The 23,059-nt window shown below is 30.6% G+C and overlaps 1 protein-coding gene and 1 long non-coding RNA gene across 2 annotated transcripts; one reads left to right on the plus strand and one right to left on the minus strand.

The window, feature by feature from the left end:
- The first annotated feature begins 878 nt into the window (after positions 1 to 878).
- Positions 879 to 19,041, plus strand: LOC130805569 (subtilisin-like protease SBT5.3). The gene is made up of 11 exons (XM_057670352.1): positions 879 to 1,171; positions 1,248 to 1,360; positions 1,727 to 1,824; positions 1,911 to 2,075; positions 8,808 to 8,928; positions 14,942 to 15,488; positions 16,332 to 16,429; positions 16,671 to 16,916; positions 17,108 to 17,222; positions 17,315 to 17,528; positions 18,297 to 19,041. Exons 1-11 carry the CDS (start codon positions 1,085 to 1,087, stop codon positions 18,830 to 18,832), a joined length of 2,340 nt encoding a protein of 779 aa, XP_057526335.1. The 5' UTR covers positions 879 to 1,084; the 3' UTR covers positions 18,833 to 19,041.
- On the minus strand, positions 17,361 to 22,261 carry LOC130805576 (uncharacterized). The gene is made up of 3 exons (XR_009040208.1): positions 21,915 to 22,261; positions 19,771 to 19,930; positions 17,361 to 17,495 (listed from the first exon to the last, which is right to left on the minus strand). It is a non-coding gene; the product is annotated as an uncharacterized LOC130805576 (long non-coding RNA).
- Between the last annotated feature and the right edge of the window lie 798 nt (positions 22,262 to 23,059).

The raw sequence follows: 23,059 nt of genomic DNA on the forward strand, positions 1-23,059 counted from the left end.
TTAAATTATGACATATAATCTGACAATGACGTTTTGTAATCTAACTCAATTTTGAACTTATAATCTTCAATTATCGTTTTATAAATAAGTATTCAAATTGTATAGACATATTGTATAGCATTTAGTTCAAATTTGATATGCTAATAGTAAATTTGTGAAATATTTTATCATCTAACTCAATTTTGAACTTATAATCTTTAAGGATTGATTTAAAGATAAGTATTCAGATTAAATAGAGTTATTGCAACGCATTAAGTTAAAATTGAATATCTTAGAATTAAAATTATGATATATAAATTGACATTAAATCCTCGTCTGCATCTCTTCATTTTGTCTGTAAAGTCATTTTCATGTCAAATTCATTTATTAAATCCTCCATTACAGAGATTTTTGGAGTTTTATAGATGAAATGTCGATTTTCTTGATAATTTCTTGAAGATATGATTTGTATATAATTGAATGTGTAATGTTAGCTCAATATCATTTACAATGTAATATGTAATGTAATATGTAATATATTAGGTGTAGAAAAATATTGGATCATTTCTAAATAAATTAAAATTTGTAATATCTTTTAGCTAAAAATACTTTATGTTTTCAATTAAAGTTTTTCAATATCCTTAATTTCATATTTGAATTTTGAAGGAATACTATTATGAATAGTTGACCACAATCCTTTGATTTTATCTTGTTCACATTTGAGTTGACATAGATTTGTCATGCAAGATTTTTAGAACCAATAACATTAAAGATAAAAATTTATAAAACTATCATTTATTATTTTACAGTAAAATTATCAAATTACGTGATATAAATAAAAAAAATTTCATCTCACATCAGAATTATAAAAAGTTAACAAAGAAAGGTACTCAGTGCTATCAAGATTGAACTTTTCATCCCCAATACTCTGTACTTAGTTTTCTATGAGCGAAATATATTGGGTAGTATGATGATGATAAAAACTTTTTTGTGTTGTATATATATATAGAGCTTCATACGTTAAGCAGCTTCATAAAACATAAACAAAAGCCTTGCTCTGTTTGGAAACAGAGGAGTGAATATTAAAAACAGAAAGCAAGTAAAAATGAAGGTTTCTGTTTCAGTGATAAAGTTTGTATTGTTTGTATTTATATCTGCACTGCAAGAACCCATTTTGGCTACTACTAAAAAGGTAAATCCATTTCTCCCAGCTCTTTGGAAATACTCTGTTGAACTTAGACTAATGATTATGTAATCATTTGATGCAGTCTTATGTAGTGTACATGGGAGCTCATTCACATGATCAACACCAACTTTCTGATTATCATTTGCAGCAGCTCACTGAATCCCATTATGACTTCTTGGGATCCTACCTTGGAAGGTACACTACTCTTTGTCTCTCTTAGCTTTCACAGTTCTACCTTATAAATTAAATATGTGAGAGCTTTTTAAGTACTAAAGTTACGTATATTATCCGACCCTTTTTTAACTCACTCCAAATGGAAGTCACTAAATGGTAATGCATTGGAATGAAATTTGTGAATAAATGAAAGAGAATAAACATGTCTATTAAATCTATCAAGAGATATTTCTACCAAAATAACATTAATTTTTCATTACAATGCCTACTATTTAGTACGAATTATCGAACAGGGTGTGAGTGGAACACTATCAACCAATACTCAAATGCATTATCCTTGCCCTAACAAGTAGTGTGATTGTGTGTGTCCAATTGCAATAACCACAGCCGAGAAAAAGCCAAGAATGCAATATTTTATTCCTACACAAGACACATCAATGGTTTTGCAGCAATTCTTGAGGAAGAACATGCATTAAATATAGCAAGTTGGTACACTATAATTCAAATCTTTATTTATTAATTATTTATGAAACATCTCAGTAATAAACAAATTAATTTGATAATAATACAGAGCATCCCAATGTGATATCGGTGTTTCCAAACGAGGGAAGGAAATTGCACACAACTCGATCATGGTCTTTCTTGGGGCTCGAGGATAATGGACAAATCCCTGCTTCATCATTATGGGAAAAGTCTCATTTTGGTGAACACACTATCATCGCCAACCTTGACACTGGTTAGTTCTTTTCCCCTAATTTACCTATTTACGTTATATTACCTTTACGGGTAGACTTAACGAAGAGAAAGACTAAAAAATAAGAATCCAACTCAAGTCTTACGTATTACAGATTAACTCAACCGAAAATATATGTTAATGTTACATACTCTAACACGTCTCTTCGCACAAGAGCTCTTTGGGCTAAAAGTGTAGATACAACATAAACTTTCCTCGTACCTTATGCTAAATATTTGAATCCGTGACCTCTTGTCGCGTTGCCTTTTAATACTATGTCAAGGAATCAACTTCACTAAAATTTTAAATTGATGGTTGAAGACCCAGAATATGTTATATACTTTTATATTACGTGGTACTTTTTCTATCCTTACGAAAATGCATCCTATATAAATTTTTGGATGAAATTAAGCGGAAAGGAGAATTGAGTTGGAAAACAAGACAAAAAATAAGTGGAAAGGGCTGATTTGAAATAGAGACAGATAATAAGTTTGTAAATAAGATTAAAAAAGAGTAAAACCATTTAAAAACGGTGAAAGATGAGTAAGATAAAAGTAATATAAAAAGTGATGTAAATTATGAGAAACAAAAAAAAAAGACAAGGCCCATTTTCACAACATAAAGTTTATTAATCTTAATATTTTTTCGGATTATAGGTTTCTCTAAATTTCAGAATCTTACTTAGAGAAAAGATATATAATTGCTCGATATATTCAATTCCTAATAATTAATGTTAGTACTATTCAATGAATATTTGAAAGATAATTTAGGTTTGCCTTTCAATTTTCAATTCCTAATAATCATCTATCTGTCATATACATCATTCATAAAGCTTTTCGTCTTTTATAGATGCAAATGTCTATATTTTCACTCTTAGGCGTAGTTCTCCCATTTTTCTTCAATCACATTGGAGTGCACCGACCACTATTTACTTTTTATAAGCAATCATGCGTACTTGGTTGGGCGTGATGACTCACAAACGGTTGATAGTTAATAATTAATTAAATTAATTAATTTAATTAGTTGATTTAATTCATTAATAAGATCAACTTATTTAAAGATAGTTGATTTATAACAATAAGTTATTTTAACGAACTATTACTTGTATTAAATTAGTTGATCATTCAATTATTTATTTATGTCAAAAATATATAAGATAAAGTTGTTCAATAAACTATTTTACCAAACACCTCAATCCTTATAATATAGCAAATAAAGATAAAGAAACAAAATAAATTAATTTATCTTATTAGACTTATCAATTTATTATCCAAACTAAAATTAAAACAAAATCCAATTAAACTTTTAGTTCATAAAATGAAAATATTATAACAAGAGTCAAAATAAATCAACTTTATATATATATAAAATATATATAAAAGTGAGTATAGTAATCTCTTAGAGAAAAAGAGGGTAGATATTATGAGTATCTATAGGTGACGTGGAGTATCTCTTCCATCCACAAAATTGGAAAACCATTTCATACTTGAAAGAGTTGACCAAAGGACTATAGAGTAAGATTTATATGTAAATAACAATAATTTTAAAAAAAATAATAATAAATCACCTTTATATATCCTTATTTCAAAGGATTGTTTAGGATTTTCTAGGACCGCCTCTCACATGTGTGTCATTAACGTTGGCGCATCCAGTCGTTAGTCACCAATGGGAGTGCAAGCCCACCCCACTCTTGCATTTTATTTTCAAACATCAGCTTTGTTTGGTCTGTTGGAATTATGGAAGTATGTGTGATTTTGTGTTTCATTGTTTTTACTTAAATCAACCATTTTCATATGATATTATACAATTAAATAAATCCTTACAAATTTTCAAATTATTATAGTCACATTGTCTCTTCAATTGAAACGATTTTATTGATTGATGTTGATTTAGGTCACAAATAAAATTATAAGCTTGTCATTTTTTTCTAATTTATCATTTTTAAAAAGAAAAAATATATATATATGATCCATCTTAGAATGAGCTACTGTAAATAATTTAATAATTTGAAATTATTTCATATATATACACATACGACTGATACAGGTACTCTTCCTTTATGGATATACCTACCTACCTACTAATTAAGTTAATATATTTCATACCACACGTACCAGTTACCACGTAGTTAGGGATGAAAATAGGTCTTGGACTCTAAGAGTTTAATTAGACCCGATCCGAATCTAATATAAGGGTCTAAATCCACCTATTTTAAAATCCTAATAGCCCGAGTGCACACTTTTGAAACTCGGATCCGACCCATAAATTCTTTTGCATTTATTATTTTTAAAATTATATATGAACTATTATGTTTATATGTTTGTTTATTTGGAACTTTGTTATCTTTGAAAATTGCATGATTCAAAATTTTGTCGATTTGAATAATTTGAAATACTGTCGTTATATTGTACTTTAAAAATCAAAAAACTTAAAGAATATTTTATTTTAAGAATTTAAATGCTAGAAAGCTTCATATATTTGATTGCTCAATTTGTATAAAGTATTAGAAAATTCTTGTAGTTGAATATGTTTAAATAAGTATATAGAAATGGAAAAATAATTGCATTATACAATTTTTTAATTGATTCTTAGAACAAAATTAAAAAAACAAAAGTTTTACACCTAGCTAGATCCAAACCCTAAACAAGCCAAACTTTAAGGGTCTAGGTCAGAGTGTAAATTTTTTACATTTATAGATTTGAATCTATGTCTATGTCCAAAAAAATAGGATACGAATGTTGATCCAGCGGAGTTCAATTTAAATCCAACCCAAATTCATCCCTACATATTGCTATGGTACCCTTATATTTGTCTCATTCTTACCTCATACTTGGGTTATATATATTCTATATCATAGTCATTCCTTATATGTTGAATCAAAATTTGTTTTAATGTATATAATATTTTAAGAGGTTTCATTTATTACTAAAATAGCATAATGAACTATATCTTTTGAAATGCATAAAAAATTATGTTGATCGACTCATTTAAGAGTTTTTAAAAATTTAAAATATTTTAATACTCCTACTTTTTAACAATATATAGAAATATTTTAAACTAGTATATAGATATTGGATGCAACCCCTATCTATAGTGGGTTAAGACCTTTCATACAATGTTATTTCTGATTATCTTTGGGCCTTAGGCGAAAAATGAAAAATTGACCTTTATATAAATAAAGTTTCGGTTCTTTTTTTCTCCAACTATACATCATATAATTTCTTGTTTTTTCCATCACATTAATGTCAAATAAATGTACAAATTTAAGATCATAAAATTAAGGTACTTACGCACAAACTTTATTATAATAATAAGGATTGACTCAATTTAGACCCCTTTATAAGCTGAATCCTAAGCGGTTACACCTCAAAACTAACCTCAAAATTGACCCTGCTTTCATACTTGGAGCAACCCCTATCTATTAAGTATAAACTTCATACTCATACACCACAACATAACATAGCCTCGGCCAACTAAGGCCCAACCCTTCGAATATCTTGTTTAATAGATTACATTTTTACTCTGGCCTCTAAAATATATTTTATCGATGGTTTTACAGTAGGTATTCCACCTATAAAAAGTATACAAGATCTTCCATTGCATATATTCTCACTGAAAGCGATGCTAAATTAGAGTTCAAACGATGTGTTTTAAACTCCAAAATTACTAAGATCGAGTGTATGAAGTCTTGTGATGAATAGATTACACTTTCAATGAAAACAATGTTTATAGGACATAATAATGCAATGAAAATGACAAAAAGATTTAACGAGGTTCACCCAATTAAGGTTACGTCCTCCGGTATGTAGTATCTCGCTTATATTATCTCAAAGGAGTTCAAAGAACTCTCAAATAGAAAATTACAATAGAGAAGAGATTAGGCTTGTGTTTAGGCTTATGGTGTTTTGTGGATTGATTTGATGAGCACATGAGCACCCTATTTATTGGGGTTTACACATTAATGAGTAACCATACTTAATACAAAAATTAAATGGCATAATAATCAGCTTTGGAACACAAATAGTTGAATAAAAGGATCCAATGCACAGTCTAACCACATTGCTCGTTCGAGCCTATACACAACTCGTTCGAGCAGCTTCATCCAGTGGCTTCTGTTGCTCAATCTGCTAAGTGCTAGTTCGAGCATAACCTTTGCTCGTTCAAGCACATCTTGGTTCTACAATCTGTCAGTTTCTGTTCCTCGAGCTCGTTCAAGGCAAGGCTAGGCTTTAAGTGCCTCGTTCAAAGCATTTTTCAAAGAACTATAAACTCTTGCAATTCCTCGTTAATATTTTTCATCATGCTCCATAATTCTTGTGTTTAAGTTTCTTTATCAATACCTTTATTACTTCATGTATTTAATCACACTCTTAAACACCATATTCATCACACAAATAAAGACTCACACTAAATTACCCATAGGATTCCTCTTCTATGCAACCACACTAATGCATAGAATTTATTTGGTGCACTCAAGTCACCATTAATATTGACACTCACCAATTAAGACAAATGCAATGCAAAACAAGCAAAACTTTACCCACGTGTCCTTCAACCCTTTATACCCTTAAGTCTAACAATTTTCATTTTCTTTACGAAATAATTCTTATTAATTTAATTTTTTAAGATGTGATATTAGATAAATATATCCACATAATTATAAATTCATAAGTTCTCATGAGACCGTGTCTTTAAGATACGTCTTATTTTGGCTAGCCCAACCAATGAAGGTAGATAATTACTTAAAAAATAAAATTAGTTTTTTTTTTTTAAAAAAATCTAAATCAATCAACACAAATAGCTAGAAAATTATTCGTTCTCTTTCATTAATATCATTTTCTTTTTCACTCCCTAAGCAACAATCCACTTTATGAGTTCTTATTCCTTCTCTAAGCCTCCATTAAAACTTCCAAAACCCAAGAAAATCATTCAACTATAGAAAGAGAAAAATAATCCCTTAAAAATGAATACAACCTTCTTTCTTCCTTCATTAGTTTAGAACCATTATTCCATTATTTTCTTTCTTGATAAGATAAGTAATCCTCTAGATTTTATTCCACTTAATTTGGTTTAATTATTTTTTTCTTAATTGGAAAGTGTTCATATATTTGACATTTTTTTAGTCCTAGGTAAAGACAGAGATGAAAGTGTAATGTGTGATGAACATAATTAGGGGTTTTAAGATATAAAAATAGGCATTTTAAGTTACAAAGTACACATTATAATATTAAAATAGGTATTTTAAGATTCAAAGTAGGTGTTTTAAGATCCAAAAGTAGGTGTATTAAAACCTAAAAATAGGTGTTGTAAGACTCAAAATAAATGTTATATATAACTCATAAAGTAGGTGTTTGTATGATCTAAATTAGGTGTTATGAATTCTAAAAGTAGGTATCGTAAGATAAAAAGTAGGTGATTGTGATTGGATTTTAAAATTCAAATTACAAAAGTTTTTAATAACTTTTTTTTAAAAGTTTAAGGTTGGGCGTATGAGAGAGTCTCTTATTAGAGTTGATATTATGAATTTAATTTTAAGGTTAGTCAACAATTTATATCTATTGTATCAATAATCCATTACTAATGTAAAATATTGCTGACATTATCTTTACTAAAATTATTTATGTGTCAATCACTTATAAAAAAAATATTCCTTCTAAAATGCTATGATGTTAACATAGTTATAAAATTTTGTACCTTTATTAAATATCTTTTGATTTTAAATAAGTCTACTTCGATGTATGTTGATAATTTTGTAGAGTTGAAAAAAGTTTTGACAAATAATGTAAAATTTTTGTAATGCTACCAATTTTATTTTAAAATGATTTTTATCATAAGTTTTAACGATAGCTCATAATCTATTCTAAGAAATTAAAATGCTACAACTTTAGTTATCTAATACTTTGGCTTATAAGCTACAATAATTTTTTTCACAAAAACAAATATTTTGGGGGTCTAACTACAATCTATAGTGTAATCAATATATTTTTAAGTGACAAATGCCTTATAAGTTATTAGTTGATTCCAATTAGAATTAAATAATATTAGGTAATTAATTTTCACATTTAACTGCAAAAATTTGTTATGAGGTAATTATCTAGTTTGAAAATAAAATAAAAACTAAATAAAGCCATTAAGGTTAATGGACAACTAATAAATAGATAGGCCAAAGTTGAAATAAAATAAAAAGCAAAAAACATAAATTCTCAAATGAGACGATTTCTATTGAAATCATCCAATATATATTTAGTGTCTTAAAGTGATCACTTATGACCTTAGATTGATTATTTTTTATAATCTTAAAGTGATCACTTATTAGTTGATTACTTATAGGTTTAAAGTGATCACTTACAATCTCAAAGTAATTAATAAGAAAAATAGACTAACTATATTAACTTATATCATAATAAGACGATCTCATACAAAAGTCCTAAAAATAAAACACAAATTTTTGTGAGAGACGGCCTCTTTGAGGGACCATCTTTAATTGGGTCGGCCCAATATATATTTTTTAAAATATTATAAGTAGCCATTAAGAATGATGTAAGTAAATATTTAAAATATTAAAAGTAGGCATTAAATATACGATAAGTAAACATTAAGGATGATTAAGTAAGAATTAAAATTATAATAAGCAAGCATTAATATTAAATGGCCTGGACTTGAATATATCTGTCAAAGAGACAGTAGCTCAAAATAAAAAGGTAATTTGAATTATAAAAATGTAATGACAAACAGGGGTATGGCCGGAGTCAAAGAGTTTTGGAGACGAAGGAATGGGACCAATTCCGTCAAGGTGGAAGGGAATGTGCCAAAATCAAACCACATCTGCTGCTCTTGGTGGAGTCCACTGCAATAGGTCCGTTTCTTTTTCTCCATCCCCGCTCCCACTCTACCTAATCTCCTCTTTCCCATTTCATTTCATTTTTTTTTTATTTTTTTACCTTTGGATAACCTTTTATAAACTTATTTTTTAAGTCATACCATCCTACAACTTTCATATTTAAAATTGTATTTTATTTTATAGGAGTTATTTTCTTCAAATTTTAAAGAGAATTATACATTTGGGATTTTTCTTTTCGCTCTTGTACGTGATTATATTTCAACAAATTATTAAGTGTCAATTATTATGTATGAAAATTTGACGGTCAATCTTATTTTGAATTTTTTATTATTAAAAACTAGAATTTTTAATGAAATTGCACCATAATTACGTATACTTTATATCGAGGATTTAGCAAATTACTCCGATAAAACTTTTAAATATAACTAGATGTGATACTATCTGATAAAATTATAAAGGGCATTGATAAAAGTTGTCCTCTTTTGTATTGTGTTGCCACCCTTTTGACCTTTTTGCCCTTGAACATCATTTTTCTCAACTAGCTTCCTCTAACCTAAACTCTCTCTCGTCTCAATCTCAACTAATTATTTGTGTATCAAAACACTCTCTCCATTTTCATATGTTTTTCTCAAATGGAATTTACGAATTTTAGTGTCAAACTTTGACTATGATTTCTCATCGATCTATATGAAAACTTATGCATGTGGGATCTTGATAAGATTTATCTCAATATATATTCTAAATATCAGCTTTTTAGAATATTTAAAAACTCACAATTAAAATTAATTGATTTTGAAGTTTGCATTGAGATCTGCGTAAAAAGTGAATGAGAATAACAAATGAAAACAGAGAGAGTAATACGAAAGATTAATTCAACATCGAAGATGTCGAGATAATTAATTTTATGAAAAGATTTGGAATTTTTCTTAATTTTAACGGTTTTTTATAAATGGGCTATAGCTAAGTACCCGCTTTGCAGATGTTCGAGGGCGGAGGTCTAATTCATGTTATCTTATTCAAGCTAGTAGTCCCATTTATATTTGAAAAAATTACCAAAAACTACCTAATCTAAAACACCATTTGCAAAAAACTACCTAATCTAATTTTTTTTTTTTTGTAAAAAACTACCTTATATGATATTTTTTTTTTCAAAAGACTACTACTTGACGGAAATCGTTAGTTGACCGTCAAGTAAAGTGTTGACTTTGCATGTGAAAGGCATGTGACATCATTAAATATACTCTTCCCTCCATTGTTTTTTTATTATTATTATTTTCCTTCTAATTTCCTATTTTTTCGCCTATTCCCTACATATATACAATGTCAGACAGTTTCTTGGTAACAATTGAAAGGCGTACAGTGTACTCTAAATCCTTACACACCTCGCCCATACCAGTACAATATGCTACTCCACCTGAGAAGAAAATTTATGTTTTTCAAGTTTAATTTTGGGTTGTTCTTAGATAAAAATGATTCTAGTAATGATGAATTATTGTGTGATATTAGAGATATTAGTAAACACTTTATTTTGAAGACAAAATCCATAAACTTTTTTTGATTTCTTACTCTAAATTTCACCACAAATCAAAAAAATAAAACAAAAAAGATAAATTTGGGAAAAACAAGGTTAATACAGATTCACCCTAATATAATTAAAAAAAACAGAAAAAGAAAAAATCTCTCTGAAGCTTTTGAAAAAATAACCTAAAATTGCCATCAATATTCATCATTTTGAGACTAACCAAACTAATTCAAAAACTTGAAGAACAACTCAAGTTGTGCATCGAAATGTCAATGAAAGTACAAGATTTCAACAGTTTACTGTTTTTATCCAATATTCAACTCAATTTGTTGGAAAAATCTGAAGAAGAACACAATTTGTAGGAAAAACCTTTCATTTTAGTGGCTTCTTTACATAATCTTTAATCTTTATCATCTCAATATTCAACTTCCTTTACCCACCTGCAACTACCCAATTTTTTTCACAATTTCAACAAATTTTCCAGCAAAAATTGGGTCTATCATAGTACTTCCCATACACAATCCTCATCATTTAATGAAACCTTATCTCCATCCTCCTCCTCTGAGAGTAAGAGAGAAAATGACATTGCGTTGTAGCTTTCAGAATAAATTACTTGAAGTTTTAGAGTTCAAGAGTCATGAGGAAGAAGAACAATTGACGGAATTCCTCGGTCCACGAAATTCTCTTCGCAAAAAAGGAACTCCACACCCACATCTATTGAGCTTCGATTTTCATGTGGAAGGAGAATACAAAATTCGATTTGGGAAAAGAACATTAGGGTTCATACGAATTACAGGGGGAAAGGGGAATGAATTAGAAGAAACCGTGTCTTAAAAGAGGAGCAAATGCTGACTTAAGTAACTCACGTGACCCCACGTGGTGGTCAAAATAAAATTTTAACAGTCAATATACGAAAACCATCAAACGTTTATGTCATTTAAGGTAGTTTTTTACAAAAAAAATTAATTTAGATGGTTTTTTGCAAAAAGTATTCTAAATTAGGTAGTTTTTAAAATTTTTCCTATATTTAATGTGACTTCATCTATCATCAAGCCAAGCTTGACTCATAAGTTAAGTTTGTTGATCAACGATGACATGCAATGTTCTAATCATGCACAATCAACTTTTATATGAACAAACTCCAACTTAAACTTAAAATTCTACTTTATTTAATTGAATATCAATATAATCAAATTGAACCGTTTTAACCACTGCAAATAACTAGAGTCCACAATGATGATGATGATAGTAGAAATATATATCATTTCAATGCTTAATAGTGATAATTGTGTATAATTAAAAATTATAAAATTTAGATATTAATAAATCTTATACTAAGACGAATTAATACAAAATTTCATTTAATTATATTTTAATACGTAGATTAAGAATAAGATACAAATTAAGAGTAATTAATAAATAGTAACTAAAAAATAAGACATTTGAAAAGAAAAGAAGAGAATGATGAATGATAAATTTTTACAATAAAATCTAGGAGAATTTTATATTACATGAGTATGATGAATGGTCTTCTAAATCTTCTTAGTCACCCTAATCATATATGGATATAGGATGGTGGTACTAACTGCTGACTTCTGGCACTGGTAGTGCACTGCTGGTCATAGATAAAAGCAAAAGGTAATACTTCTAGGAGTATTCTACAAGGATAATACTCTTGTCCAAAGATGTTTTATCCTCACCAGCCTTTCGAGTTTGAAATAGATAGTGGGGTATTTGCTTATTCACTGTTGGTTGTTGGTTTATTTGACCAGCTAAAAACGTTTATTATTTTTATTGTCTTTTAAGCTAGTTATTTATATTTATATTTGATAAATTTAAGTGCTGACTGTTTATTAGAGAAAGAGTGGGTCAACAAGCCAAAAGCCAACGAAAAAGCTAACAGCAGTAGTTTTTTTATTGTGAGTTAAAAGTCAGCTTTTTAGCATGCTTAAAAGTCATTTACCAAACATTTTTTTGGTTGCTCAACCAAGAAGCCAAAATCCAACAAAAATGCCAATGTAAAAGCTAAGTACCAAACACTGCATTATAATTTTTTGTTTTTATTTGTTATTCCTTTAAGGAACATTTATGGAAATTAATAAAAAGTTGAATTTTTTAGATTATATAATACTCTGTTAAATAATAAATTTAATAGAAAAAATAGGTACTATAAACATTAAAAGCTTATACTTCAAAGTTTGTATAAAAAAAAATATAGGAACCACAAACAATAAAAATGTTAAAATAAAGTTAATAAAACACATATAAAGACTATACGCATTATAAAAATGTTGATATAATTAAGGAACATGAAATAAAAACTGAGAGAGTAAGTTTTAAAAAACTCTCACATATTTAAGTCCATATTGCAAATTTAAAGGGAGCAAAAAAATAAGTTAAATTGTGCTTAAAATAATAGTTTTTTTTACCTGGTCTCACCATTTCTAGTTTCTCTATACTACTATTCTACTAGTAGTTGGATCAATTCCTCCACACCTACCCCCACGCAACCCCAAATTGAAAGCCAAACTTATAATGGAGGTTTGGTCCAGTCCATAATACTAGTGCTGAAATTCCAGAAATGTGTAGTAGTATTACTTCATTATTGCACGCTCACGCTTCCATACTTCAACTTTTTAGTGCCTAGCTACTCTAAAAGTATTGGTATACGGTATACCAACTAAAAGTAATTTCATATTTTATTCTTAAAGAAAAACTTTATCTAAGTTTCTACACATTTTTATTAAGCAAACTAAATGATTAAGTGTCATGAGTTGGTCCACATTAAAAAAAAAAAATAATATACCACTTTATAAATTTGAGGAGTAACTCATACTACTACTAATTGATGTTAGTAGTAAATCTTCTTTTGACTTGTAAGTGAGTTATCTCTTTTTATTTGAGTTGCTCATTACTCTCTTCTATTCAAAACTAATATCTTATTTGCTTTATGCATCCTATTCAATGCACTTATTCAATCCTTAAGATCTCTAATTGTGCATAATTAAAAATTATGAAAAGTTGATTTTAACTCATAGATTAATAATAAAATACAAATTAAGAGTAAGAGGTGAATAGTGTTCAAAAAAAAATGGGACATTAGTAATGAATTGGAAGAAGCATTTCTTAATTTCTTACAAGACAAAACATCATAGGATCGTGCGGACAAGCTTGTGATCACCAGTGGGCTTGTGTACAAGCTCACATAGGATAAGAATTGACTAAACATAAACTTAATGAGGTTTCTTCCTGAAAACATGTGTAGTAGTAGTCCACAAATCTTAGCTTATATGTTAGTCATGACTCACTAAATCATCATTAGAGAAACACATGTGGGCATTTCCTCAACACTTCCCCTCAAATGTAAGCCTACCATTTTAAGAAATCTAGTTCTGATACTATCACAGAGGTGAGATTATATATGGGCATTTTCTCCTCACCAAACCAAATTACACTCCAAGAAAACAAAATCAAGCCATAGAAATAAATAATATTATTATATCAATTTGATTTTGTTTGGCTATTGTTTTTTACCAAACAATTTATACATTTAATTTGTTTTTAAAGTTAATCGCTATAATAAACCAATATAGCTAGTTGTTACACAAACACAATTAAAATATTTTCACCCGTTATGATACGTTAATCAACATTGGTTGGAAACAATAATATGATTAAGAAAATCAAAATGTACAAAACTCTTGATAAGGATAAAAATTGAGGTAACGATCATATAAATTTACTTAATGAAGTGTATCATTAGAGAACTAGCTACGAATATTAACGCAACATCAAAAATCTAAACAACTCATATTATATGAGATCGTTTCATCATAATACAAATTTATATAATTAATCCAATTCTCTAATTAATCACTTAAAGACACTAACGCCCGTTTGTTTATTGGTACTAAATGGAGGTAATGAGAATGATTTTTAGTGTAATTTTTCTTAAATGTATAATTTCATTCCCATGGTAATGAATAGTTGATCATCAAAAATATTTTTTTATTCACAATTTTTCATTATCATTTAATACCACATTTCCATATGGTAATGCAATAGAATAAATTTTGTGAAGAAATTAAGGTGACTGAAGTAAAAATAAGCAAGATCATAAACTTGTCATGAGATTTTACCATAAAACAGGGGCGGAGCAAAAAAGTTTGGAGGCCCTATTTATTTTTGCGATGTCTTTCAAAATGAGGCTCTTTATTATATCAAAAGATAAAATTTTTTCCACTTCAACAAAAATAATCAAGACGAAATGTATTGTAATATTATATTCTAAAATTACTTTAAATATAAAAAGCTAACAAATAAATCACTTAAAAAATGTTGCTCAAAACCGAGTCTAAATAACACTATTTTGGGGCCCTAGGTGGTCGGCTATCCTGACTATGCTTAGTTACGGCTTTGCTATAAAAATTACACTAACTTTTCATTACCATTTCCACTATTTAATACTAACTATCAAACTGGCTGTTAATATACATGAAAAAACAGGAAGTTAATCGGAGCAAGGTACTTCAACAAAGGCTATCTAGCCGCATTATCAAGCAGCAATATCACCAACATAACAATAGTAAACACCCCTCGTGACTATGACGGACACGGCACACACACCCTTTCCACAGCCGGCGGTTCATTCATTCGAGATGCTAGCCTATTTGGGTTCGGAAAAGGCGTAGCAAAAGGCGGGTCTCCACGAGCCCGAGTGGCAGCATACAAGGTGTGTTGGCCGCCTATAAATGGCAACGAGTGCTATGACTCGGATATCTTGGCTGGGTTTGATGCGGCTATTGCTGATGGTGTTGATGTTATCTCGGCCTCATTGGGTGGAACACCTACTCCGTATTTTAATGATAGTCTTTCAATTGGTTCGTTTCATGCAATGATGAAGAATATTGTTTTAGTATGTTCGGCTGGGAATTCTGGGCCTGCTGATAGTACGGTTGTTAATGTTTCGCCTTGGATTTTGACTGTTGGAGCTAGCACTATGGATCGTGATTTTTCTGATTATGTGCTTCTTGCCAATGGCCTACATCTTAAGGTTCAATTTCTATGTCCATTCATTAATTGCCTTGTTAACTAGACTTGTCAACACGTTGGGCGGGCGGGTTTTGAGTCAGTTTTTCTTTGGATTGGGTTATTTTTGGGTGGTTCAACATGGGATTGGATCATTTTCATGTCGAGTCATTTCCCAAATTTGGTCTTATTGGGTTGACCCAAGAGTTAAATAAATATTTTGATGTTACTAAATTTTTCAAAAAAAAGACATGAAATACTTCCTTTGTTTTTTTTACTTGCACTCAAACATCTTTTTATATTTTTTTCAATCATTTTTATCTGGAGTTATACATGACTAAAAATTATGAAATTTGGATATTATGAAAATATGCGTCGAGACGAATAAATCAAGATCCCACATGACTATATTTTTTTTCATATCCGCAAAATATAAAATAAGAAAGTGTAAAAATGGGGCTGGATGCGACTAAAAAACGGAGGAAGTATATTTTGTCTTCTTTTTATAAAAAATTGTCTTATAAAAGGGACCAAAATAGTGCTTTTAAGACTTCAAATAAATTCACACTCAAAGTCAAAAATTAAGTAGAATTATTGTAAGACCAGATATAACTAATGATATGAAACTAGAAAAAAAGATAAAATTTGGAAAACTGATCAAACAGTAGAGTTTAAGTTTATGGTCAAGTTTGACCTTTTTCAGCTTTTTGGTTAAGTTGTAGTCTTATGGGTCAAAAATTTCCTTATTATAGACCACCATTTCGATGGATTTTGGGCTAATTAAGGGTCGGGTAACAAAATGACATTCCTACACGATAGAACTACTAATATATCCTTGACAATAACAATTGAGTGTATTTGTTTGAAGGGACAAAGCTTAGCACCAAAATCATTACCAACAGGGAAGTATTATCATTTAGTGACTGCTGTTCAGGTGAAAGCAGCAAATGTATCCGTAAAAGAAGCGTAAGAATCATATACTAAACATCCCATTTTCTCAATCTTGCCTTCAATAGGTACTTGTAGTAGTTATTACTGTTTGGGGTAAAACCGACTGCTTTCCTCTAGTCCTCCCCGTGAAGGGAGTGCGGGTATGGATTCTCCATCATCTTCCCTCACCTGGACCCTACTTTCGGGCCGGATATTGGGTATGATGATGATAATGATGAGTAGTTATTAGTCGATGACTTTAGGCTTGTTAATGCAGACAATTATGCAAATCCGGTACCCTAGATCCTAAAAAGGCGATAGGAAAAATAGTCGTATGCCTAAGAGGAGACAACGCGAGAGTAGACAAAGGCCAACAGGTCACATTAGTAGGGGGTGTGGCTATGATCCTCGCCAACAACCAGGAAACCGCCAATGAAGTCATTGCTGATCCTCACGTTCTTCCTGCTTCCCACATCAACTATAGTGATGGTGTTCGTGTTTATGCATACATCGAGTCCACCAAGTAAGACACCAAACCCATACAACTGTTCTGGCGCTGATACCATGTCAAGGAATCATCTCAACCAAAAGCTTAAGCTGATGGTTAAGGCCTCAGGATATGTTATATACTCTAACAACAACGAGCAGTCGTTGGGATATTCCCTACGCGTTTTATACATGTTCTCTTAATATTGGTTGAAAATTTGATAATAGGTTCCCGAAAGCCTCCATTACACGTACGACAACAAGGTTAAATGTAAAGCCAGCACCGTTTATGGCAGCATTTTCATCTAAAGGGCCGAATGCCATTACACCAGAGATTCTTAAGGTTCGTTCTACATGGCCCGTACATTTCTAAACAAGATAATTTCATAATAATCGATTTGACTGACGAGTAATTGTGTGATATAATTTGTTCAGCCGGATATAACAGCACCAGGAGTGAGTGTAATAGCAGCATACACTGAAGCACAAGGGCCAACAAACCAAGTGTTTGATAAACGCAGAGTTAAGTTTAACTCTTTATCAGGGACTTCTATGTCATGCCCACATGTTTCAGGTGTTGTTGGTTTATTAAAAACCCTTTATCCTCATTGGAGCCCTGCAGCAATTAAGTCAGCTATCATGACCACAGGTACAAATACTCTTTATTGCTAAGTTCAATCATGAGTTGTCGAGAAATTACTGAACCAAAAGCTTAAATTTCAGGTTGGGGCCATAGAATATGTTATATATTTAATCACGCCACCTAATGTAAGAGCTTTTTGGGGTAAAAGTGTGGATGCAACACATGCTCTTTTCATATTTAGCGCTAAATATTCCACTTTGAAATGAGAGGTGGATGAGCTTTGAACCTATGACATATCATTATGTTAGCTCTGATACCATGTCAAGAAATCAACTTAACTAAAAACTTAAAGTAATGGTTAAAAATATGTTATATACTCTATCATAAGTAAGATATTTAAAGAGTTTGGAAACATGTAATGTAAACTATCAAATATAGACGCCTAACAATATATATACTATAGAAATCAAATCACTCAATAAACATTATAACATTACAATAAAAAAATGTGACTTAATATTTTTATTTTCTTTTTTCAAAATTCGAGGGTAGGCTAAAAAATACGTACAACCTACAAGCAAAAGGTCAAAGGGAATTGATTTGCTTTATAGATGGTGAGAATTGAATCCCTGTCATAACGGTAAAAGGGAAAACATTCAACAACTAGAGGATGGGAGCCAGTTTGAATCTTCCCCATAGTTTCTTGTTATGATAATGATCTTGGCCTTCGTTCTATAGCTTACGGTCCAAGATCTGTCATTGATTAGCACATAACTCAAACCAGTAGCCCGTAGTTATTTTGTTTATTAATTCATATATTAATTGTTTATGCAGCAAGCATAATAGACAATATGCATGAGCCAATCATAAATGCATCCAACATAGAAGCAAACCCATTTCACTATGGAGCAGGTCATGTACAACCAAATGGAGCCATGGATCCAGGACTTGTTTATGATATGACAATCAAGGACCAACTCAACTTTCTTTGTGCCCTTGGTTACAATCACACATCTATTGCTTTATTCTACAAGAACCCTTACATTTGCCCACACAAATTCAACATCCTTAATCTCAATTACCCTTCAATTACTATCCCTAATCTTAAGAAATCCATAAAAATAACTAGAACTTTGAAAAATGTTGGGTCTTCGGGCAAGTATATAGCCCATGTTCATAACCCAAAAGGGATCTCAATTTCTATCAAACCTCATGTATTGGAGTTTACAAGCTTGGGTCAAGAAAAGACCTTCCACCTTAGATTTAAAGCTAAGAAAGGAATGATATCTAAGGATTACGTTTTTGGAAGGATAATATGGTCAGATGGTAAGCATTATGTTACTAGTCCAATTATTGTTAAGGTGCTTTAATTTAGTGTTGCTACTAAGCAAGAGTGGGTCCTGGTTCAGTGGCGACGAATACCATATTTTCCAGGCGAGAATTAGATTGTTCGATTCTGATCGACCACCTACCCTAATCTACCCTACCCTAAATATTTTAAACAAGCTATTGTTAGAACCTTAAATTATTGATGTTATTGATGAGTATAATTATTAATATTATGTCTACTTGTGTGCTAGCTTGATCTTTTTTTACTTGTGAGTTTTTTATTTTTCTTGGTTTGAAAGGAAACAACAACAGCTTGTCTCTTGAGAGACCGTCTATTTGAAAGATATATTTCAAGCCCAACCCATTAAAGATTAATGTCTATTTACCGTATTCTTAATGCCTACTTACATTATTCTTAATGTTTACTTATGGTATCCTTGATGCCTATATCTTAAATGTCCACTTACATTATTCTTAATGCTACTTATAATATTTTAAAAAATATATAATAAGCCGCCTAATTAAAGATAGTCTCTCACAAGAATTTGTGAAACAACAAAGTAAGCACTCTTCACCAATAAGGTTCCCATTAATCTTTAGTTTTGTACATACTACCTCTATTTAGAAATAGTTGCTACAAAATAAGAAACGTAACAAGAACTAAGTCCGATTAAAAGAAAAAAATAATTATGTATTGGATTTTCTGTTGCTACTAGTAATTTGTTTACTTAGTGAAGTTTTTTATAGGTCAGCCACTGGTTGGAATACACATGATTAGTGATAACTATAATATTAGAGCGGAAAATTTTAATTTGATAATAAATAAGTTTTAAAATGATCTTGAAAAGATCAATTTAAAACTTATACTACTAAATTATAAGTCATCACTTGCACAGGGATCATTATAACATATAATCTTAAACGAGTTCAATATAATATTAAATGGATCAATTATAATCTTAAAGTGATCAATTCTGACCTCATCATCATCATTATCCTCATCATACCCAGTATATCCCGCTCATAGAAAACTATGCTCAGGGTCTGGGGAAGGAAGAACGACGGCAGCTCATACCCATAGAGAAGAGTGCGGTCAAAGAGTCCCCCGGCTCGAGAAAAGTCTTCAAAGAGAGAGAAACCTACAACTTAAAAATAGAATAAATAAAATACATACAAATAACTAAAAATAAAGATAAAAGTAATGAAGGAGGTAAAGAGCGATAATCAAAGGCAATGAACAATAACAAACGATGGGTAAAAGAGACGGGATTAGTAATCTAAGACGTGGATAAGGCGCCACCAACTGCCCCTATCCCTGGTCAGGTCCTTGGAGGTGAAGTTCATGCATGTCTCTTCTAATCTGTTCCTCCCACGTTCTCCTAGGTCTTCCTTGACTTCTCTTGCCCTCCACTATGATGCATTCGATCCTTCTTACTGGGGCGTCATGTATCTTTCTCTGCACATGCCCAAACCATCTCAACCTGTTCTCCCACATCTTTGCGGACAGAGGTGCAATCCTTAACTTCTCCTTGAAGTCCTGGTTTCTTATCTTATCCATCATAGTACTACCACATATCCACCTCAGCATACGCATTTCTGTTACTTCCATCCTCTGTTTGAAAATCTTCTTTACGAGCCAACATTCTGTCTCATATAATGTTTGCCTAATTGCAACACGGTAAAATTTACCTTTTAATCTCCTCGAAAACTTTTCATCACACAGCACCCCAGTTGCTGCTCGCCACTTAAGCCAACCCGCTTGTATACGATTAGTAACGTCTCCATCAATCTCCCCATTACTCTGAATCACCGATCCCAAATATTTGATCTTGGACGTATATGCAATAACTTCTCCCCCTATGGTCACCTCTGGCTCCCCTATCGATTATATCCCACTAAAATTGCATCGTAAGTATTCTGTTTTCGTACGACTTATGCGCAACCCTTTACGCTCCAAGGCTTCCCTCCACTCTTCCAATTTACTGTTAGCCTCCTCCTTGGTTTTGACGACTAAAACTATATCGTCAGCGAAGAGCATGCACTATGGTACGGTTTTCCAGATGGATTTTGAGATTTCTTCTCTAAGTAATAAATTATAAATAATCATTTGTAACCTTTTGAGGTTAAGATTTATCACTTTAAAAAGATCATAATTGATCAATTTAAGGTTATATAATTCAAGTTAAAATTGATCACTTATGTCAGAATTGATCACTTTAGGTAAAAATTAAAATTTTTTATTTTTTTAAACTTTGATTAGTTACAACTTTTTAAAGACATTAATTTTGATCTTGAAGGTAACAAGTATGACCTTAAATTGATCAATAAGTGATCATGTATTGTAAAAAATTATAATTGTGCCGATTGGATTACTCTTGTGAGTGGTCTCATGATAAAACGGTCTCACGAAAAACATGCAGAATTTTAATTAGCCTTTTACGGGTCAAAACCCTAACTAGACTCCCAAGGGCTTGGCCTACACGAATTTAGGAAAACTAACGTTGTAAAAATGGCCATAACTTTGTGCTCATATGTCCATTTAGGGTGTATATATATGTCGATTGAAAGCCCATGAAATCCTCTTTCCATGACACTAGTTTTGTATGATTCTAATTTGTGTGTCAAAAATTAATAGTTATATATATCAGATTTTTACCTCCAAACTTTTGGACATTTAGTTCCCTTCCATCTTTCCTCGATTCAATTCTTTATTTAGTGTTTTCATGCCTTTAAAACTCATAATTTTCTGTAGCTACGCTCATTTTACATACAAAATAAGTGAAAACACAAAAAGCTTTAACCCAAATGTAAAATTTAATAAAAAAGTAGAAAAATAGTATAAAAATATATTATTTAATCTCATAAATTAGGTGATGAATCATATATATTATAAACTTATTAAATAACATACTAAAAGGTGAGCTAAAAGCAACCACGTTTTCCCATCTATTGGACAACTTGGTCAAGGTTGTGCAAAGTGAATGTTTAGCACTAATTAAATAAATTATAGACTTATTAATCTCCATATGTTTACAAGAGAATCTAAATAGTTGGAGATACAAGACTTGCAGTTAGATGAAAGTTGAAAAGTTAATGAGCAAAATGAGCTAAAAATAGTCATACCTGATCGGATATGCCAATACTTGGTTAGGTATCACACAAAAACCAGCCCGGGTTTCATCAATACTCGATCGATCGGGTATATCCTTCCAAGACTCAGTTCGGGCAACATATGTACACGCTCCCACGGGAGATTTTATCCGGATTTCTACTACAATTAGATTTTGTTTATGATGACACCTTTAAGCCTTTTTCCAATAGATTTCTAATAATATTACCTGGTTTGATATCATCACAAAGATATAAAATAAACAAAATCTAGTTGGATATCATGATATCTTGTGTCATCCCAAGTTTCTTAAGCCTTTTTCCAATAGATTGACACCTTTAAGGGTTTTCATCTAAAGTCTTTAATAATATGTTACTTTCTTTCATTATTATGTTATTCTTTATTATTATTATTATGAAAAATTACAAAAAAACTACAGTCTATAGCACCTATTGCAAAAAATTACCTACTCTAATTTTTTTTGCAAAAAACTACCCTAAGCGACATAAATATTTGCAAAAGACTACCACTTGACTGAATCAGTTAGTTGACTATCAAGTGGGTTTTTGACTTTGCACGTGACAGGCACATGACCTCATTTTATAACCCCGAAATAACATATTTCCTTTATTTTTCCTTTTCCTCCGCTCTCATTTGATAATCTCTCTCTCACTGTTCATGGAAGACATCCATTAACGTTCAATCAACACTTCAATGCAACATTTTCATCCAATCCAATCAATTGGTAAGTTCTTAAATCATCATTTATTTCATTAATCAACTTCCCAATTTTGAATTTCACTCATATATACTATGCTACAATTGTGGTTTTTGCATGGTTTTGTTCAATTAAAAATCTTGCCTTTGAATTTTCTGACTCTCGATCCTCTCTTCTCTTCCTTTGATCTTCCTTTGATTTTCCTTTGAGCTTTTGAACCATTCAACTTTGTTGTTTTGAATCAACTCGTTTTTTATGAGAAAAAAAGGAGATTATCAAAAGAAAAAAGGGTTGATTTCAAATGGGTAACTAAGCGAGGATAAATTCCTTTTAACAAAAAACTTTCTTAAATTGAATGTACTTCTTTGGGTTTCTAATTGAATCGTATTTTCTTGAACTTAATTTATGTTGTTTTGTGCATTTTTGCAATATGACTTTGTT

The sequence above is a fragment of the Amaranthus tricolor genome, chromosome 1 (assembly GCF_026212465.1).
Source record: "Amaranthus tricolor cultivar Red isolate AtriRed21 chromosome 1, ASM2621246v1, whole genome shotgun sequence".
Classification (NCBI taxonomy): domain Eukaryota; kingdom Viridiplantae; phylum Streptophyta; class Magnoliopsida; order Caryophyllales; family Amaranthaceae; genus Amaranthus; species Amaranthus tricolor.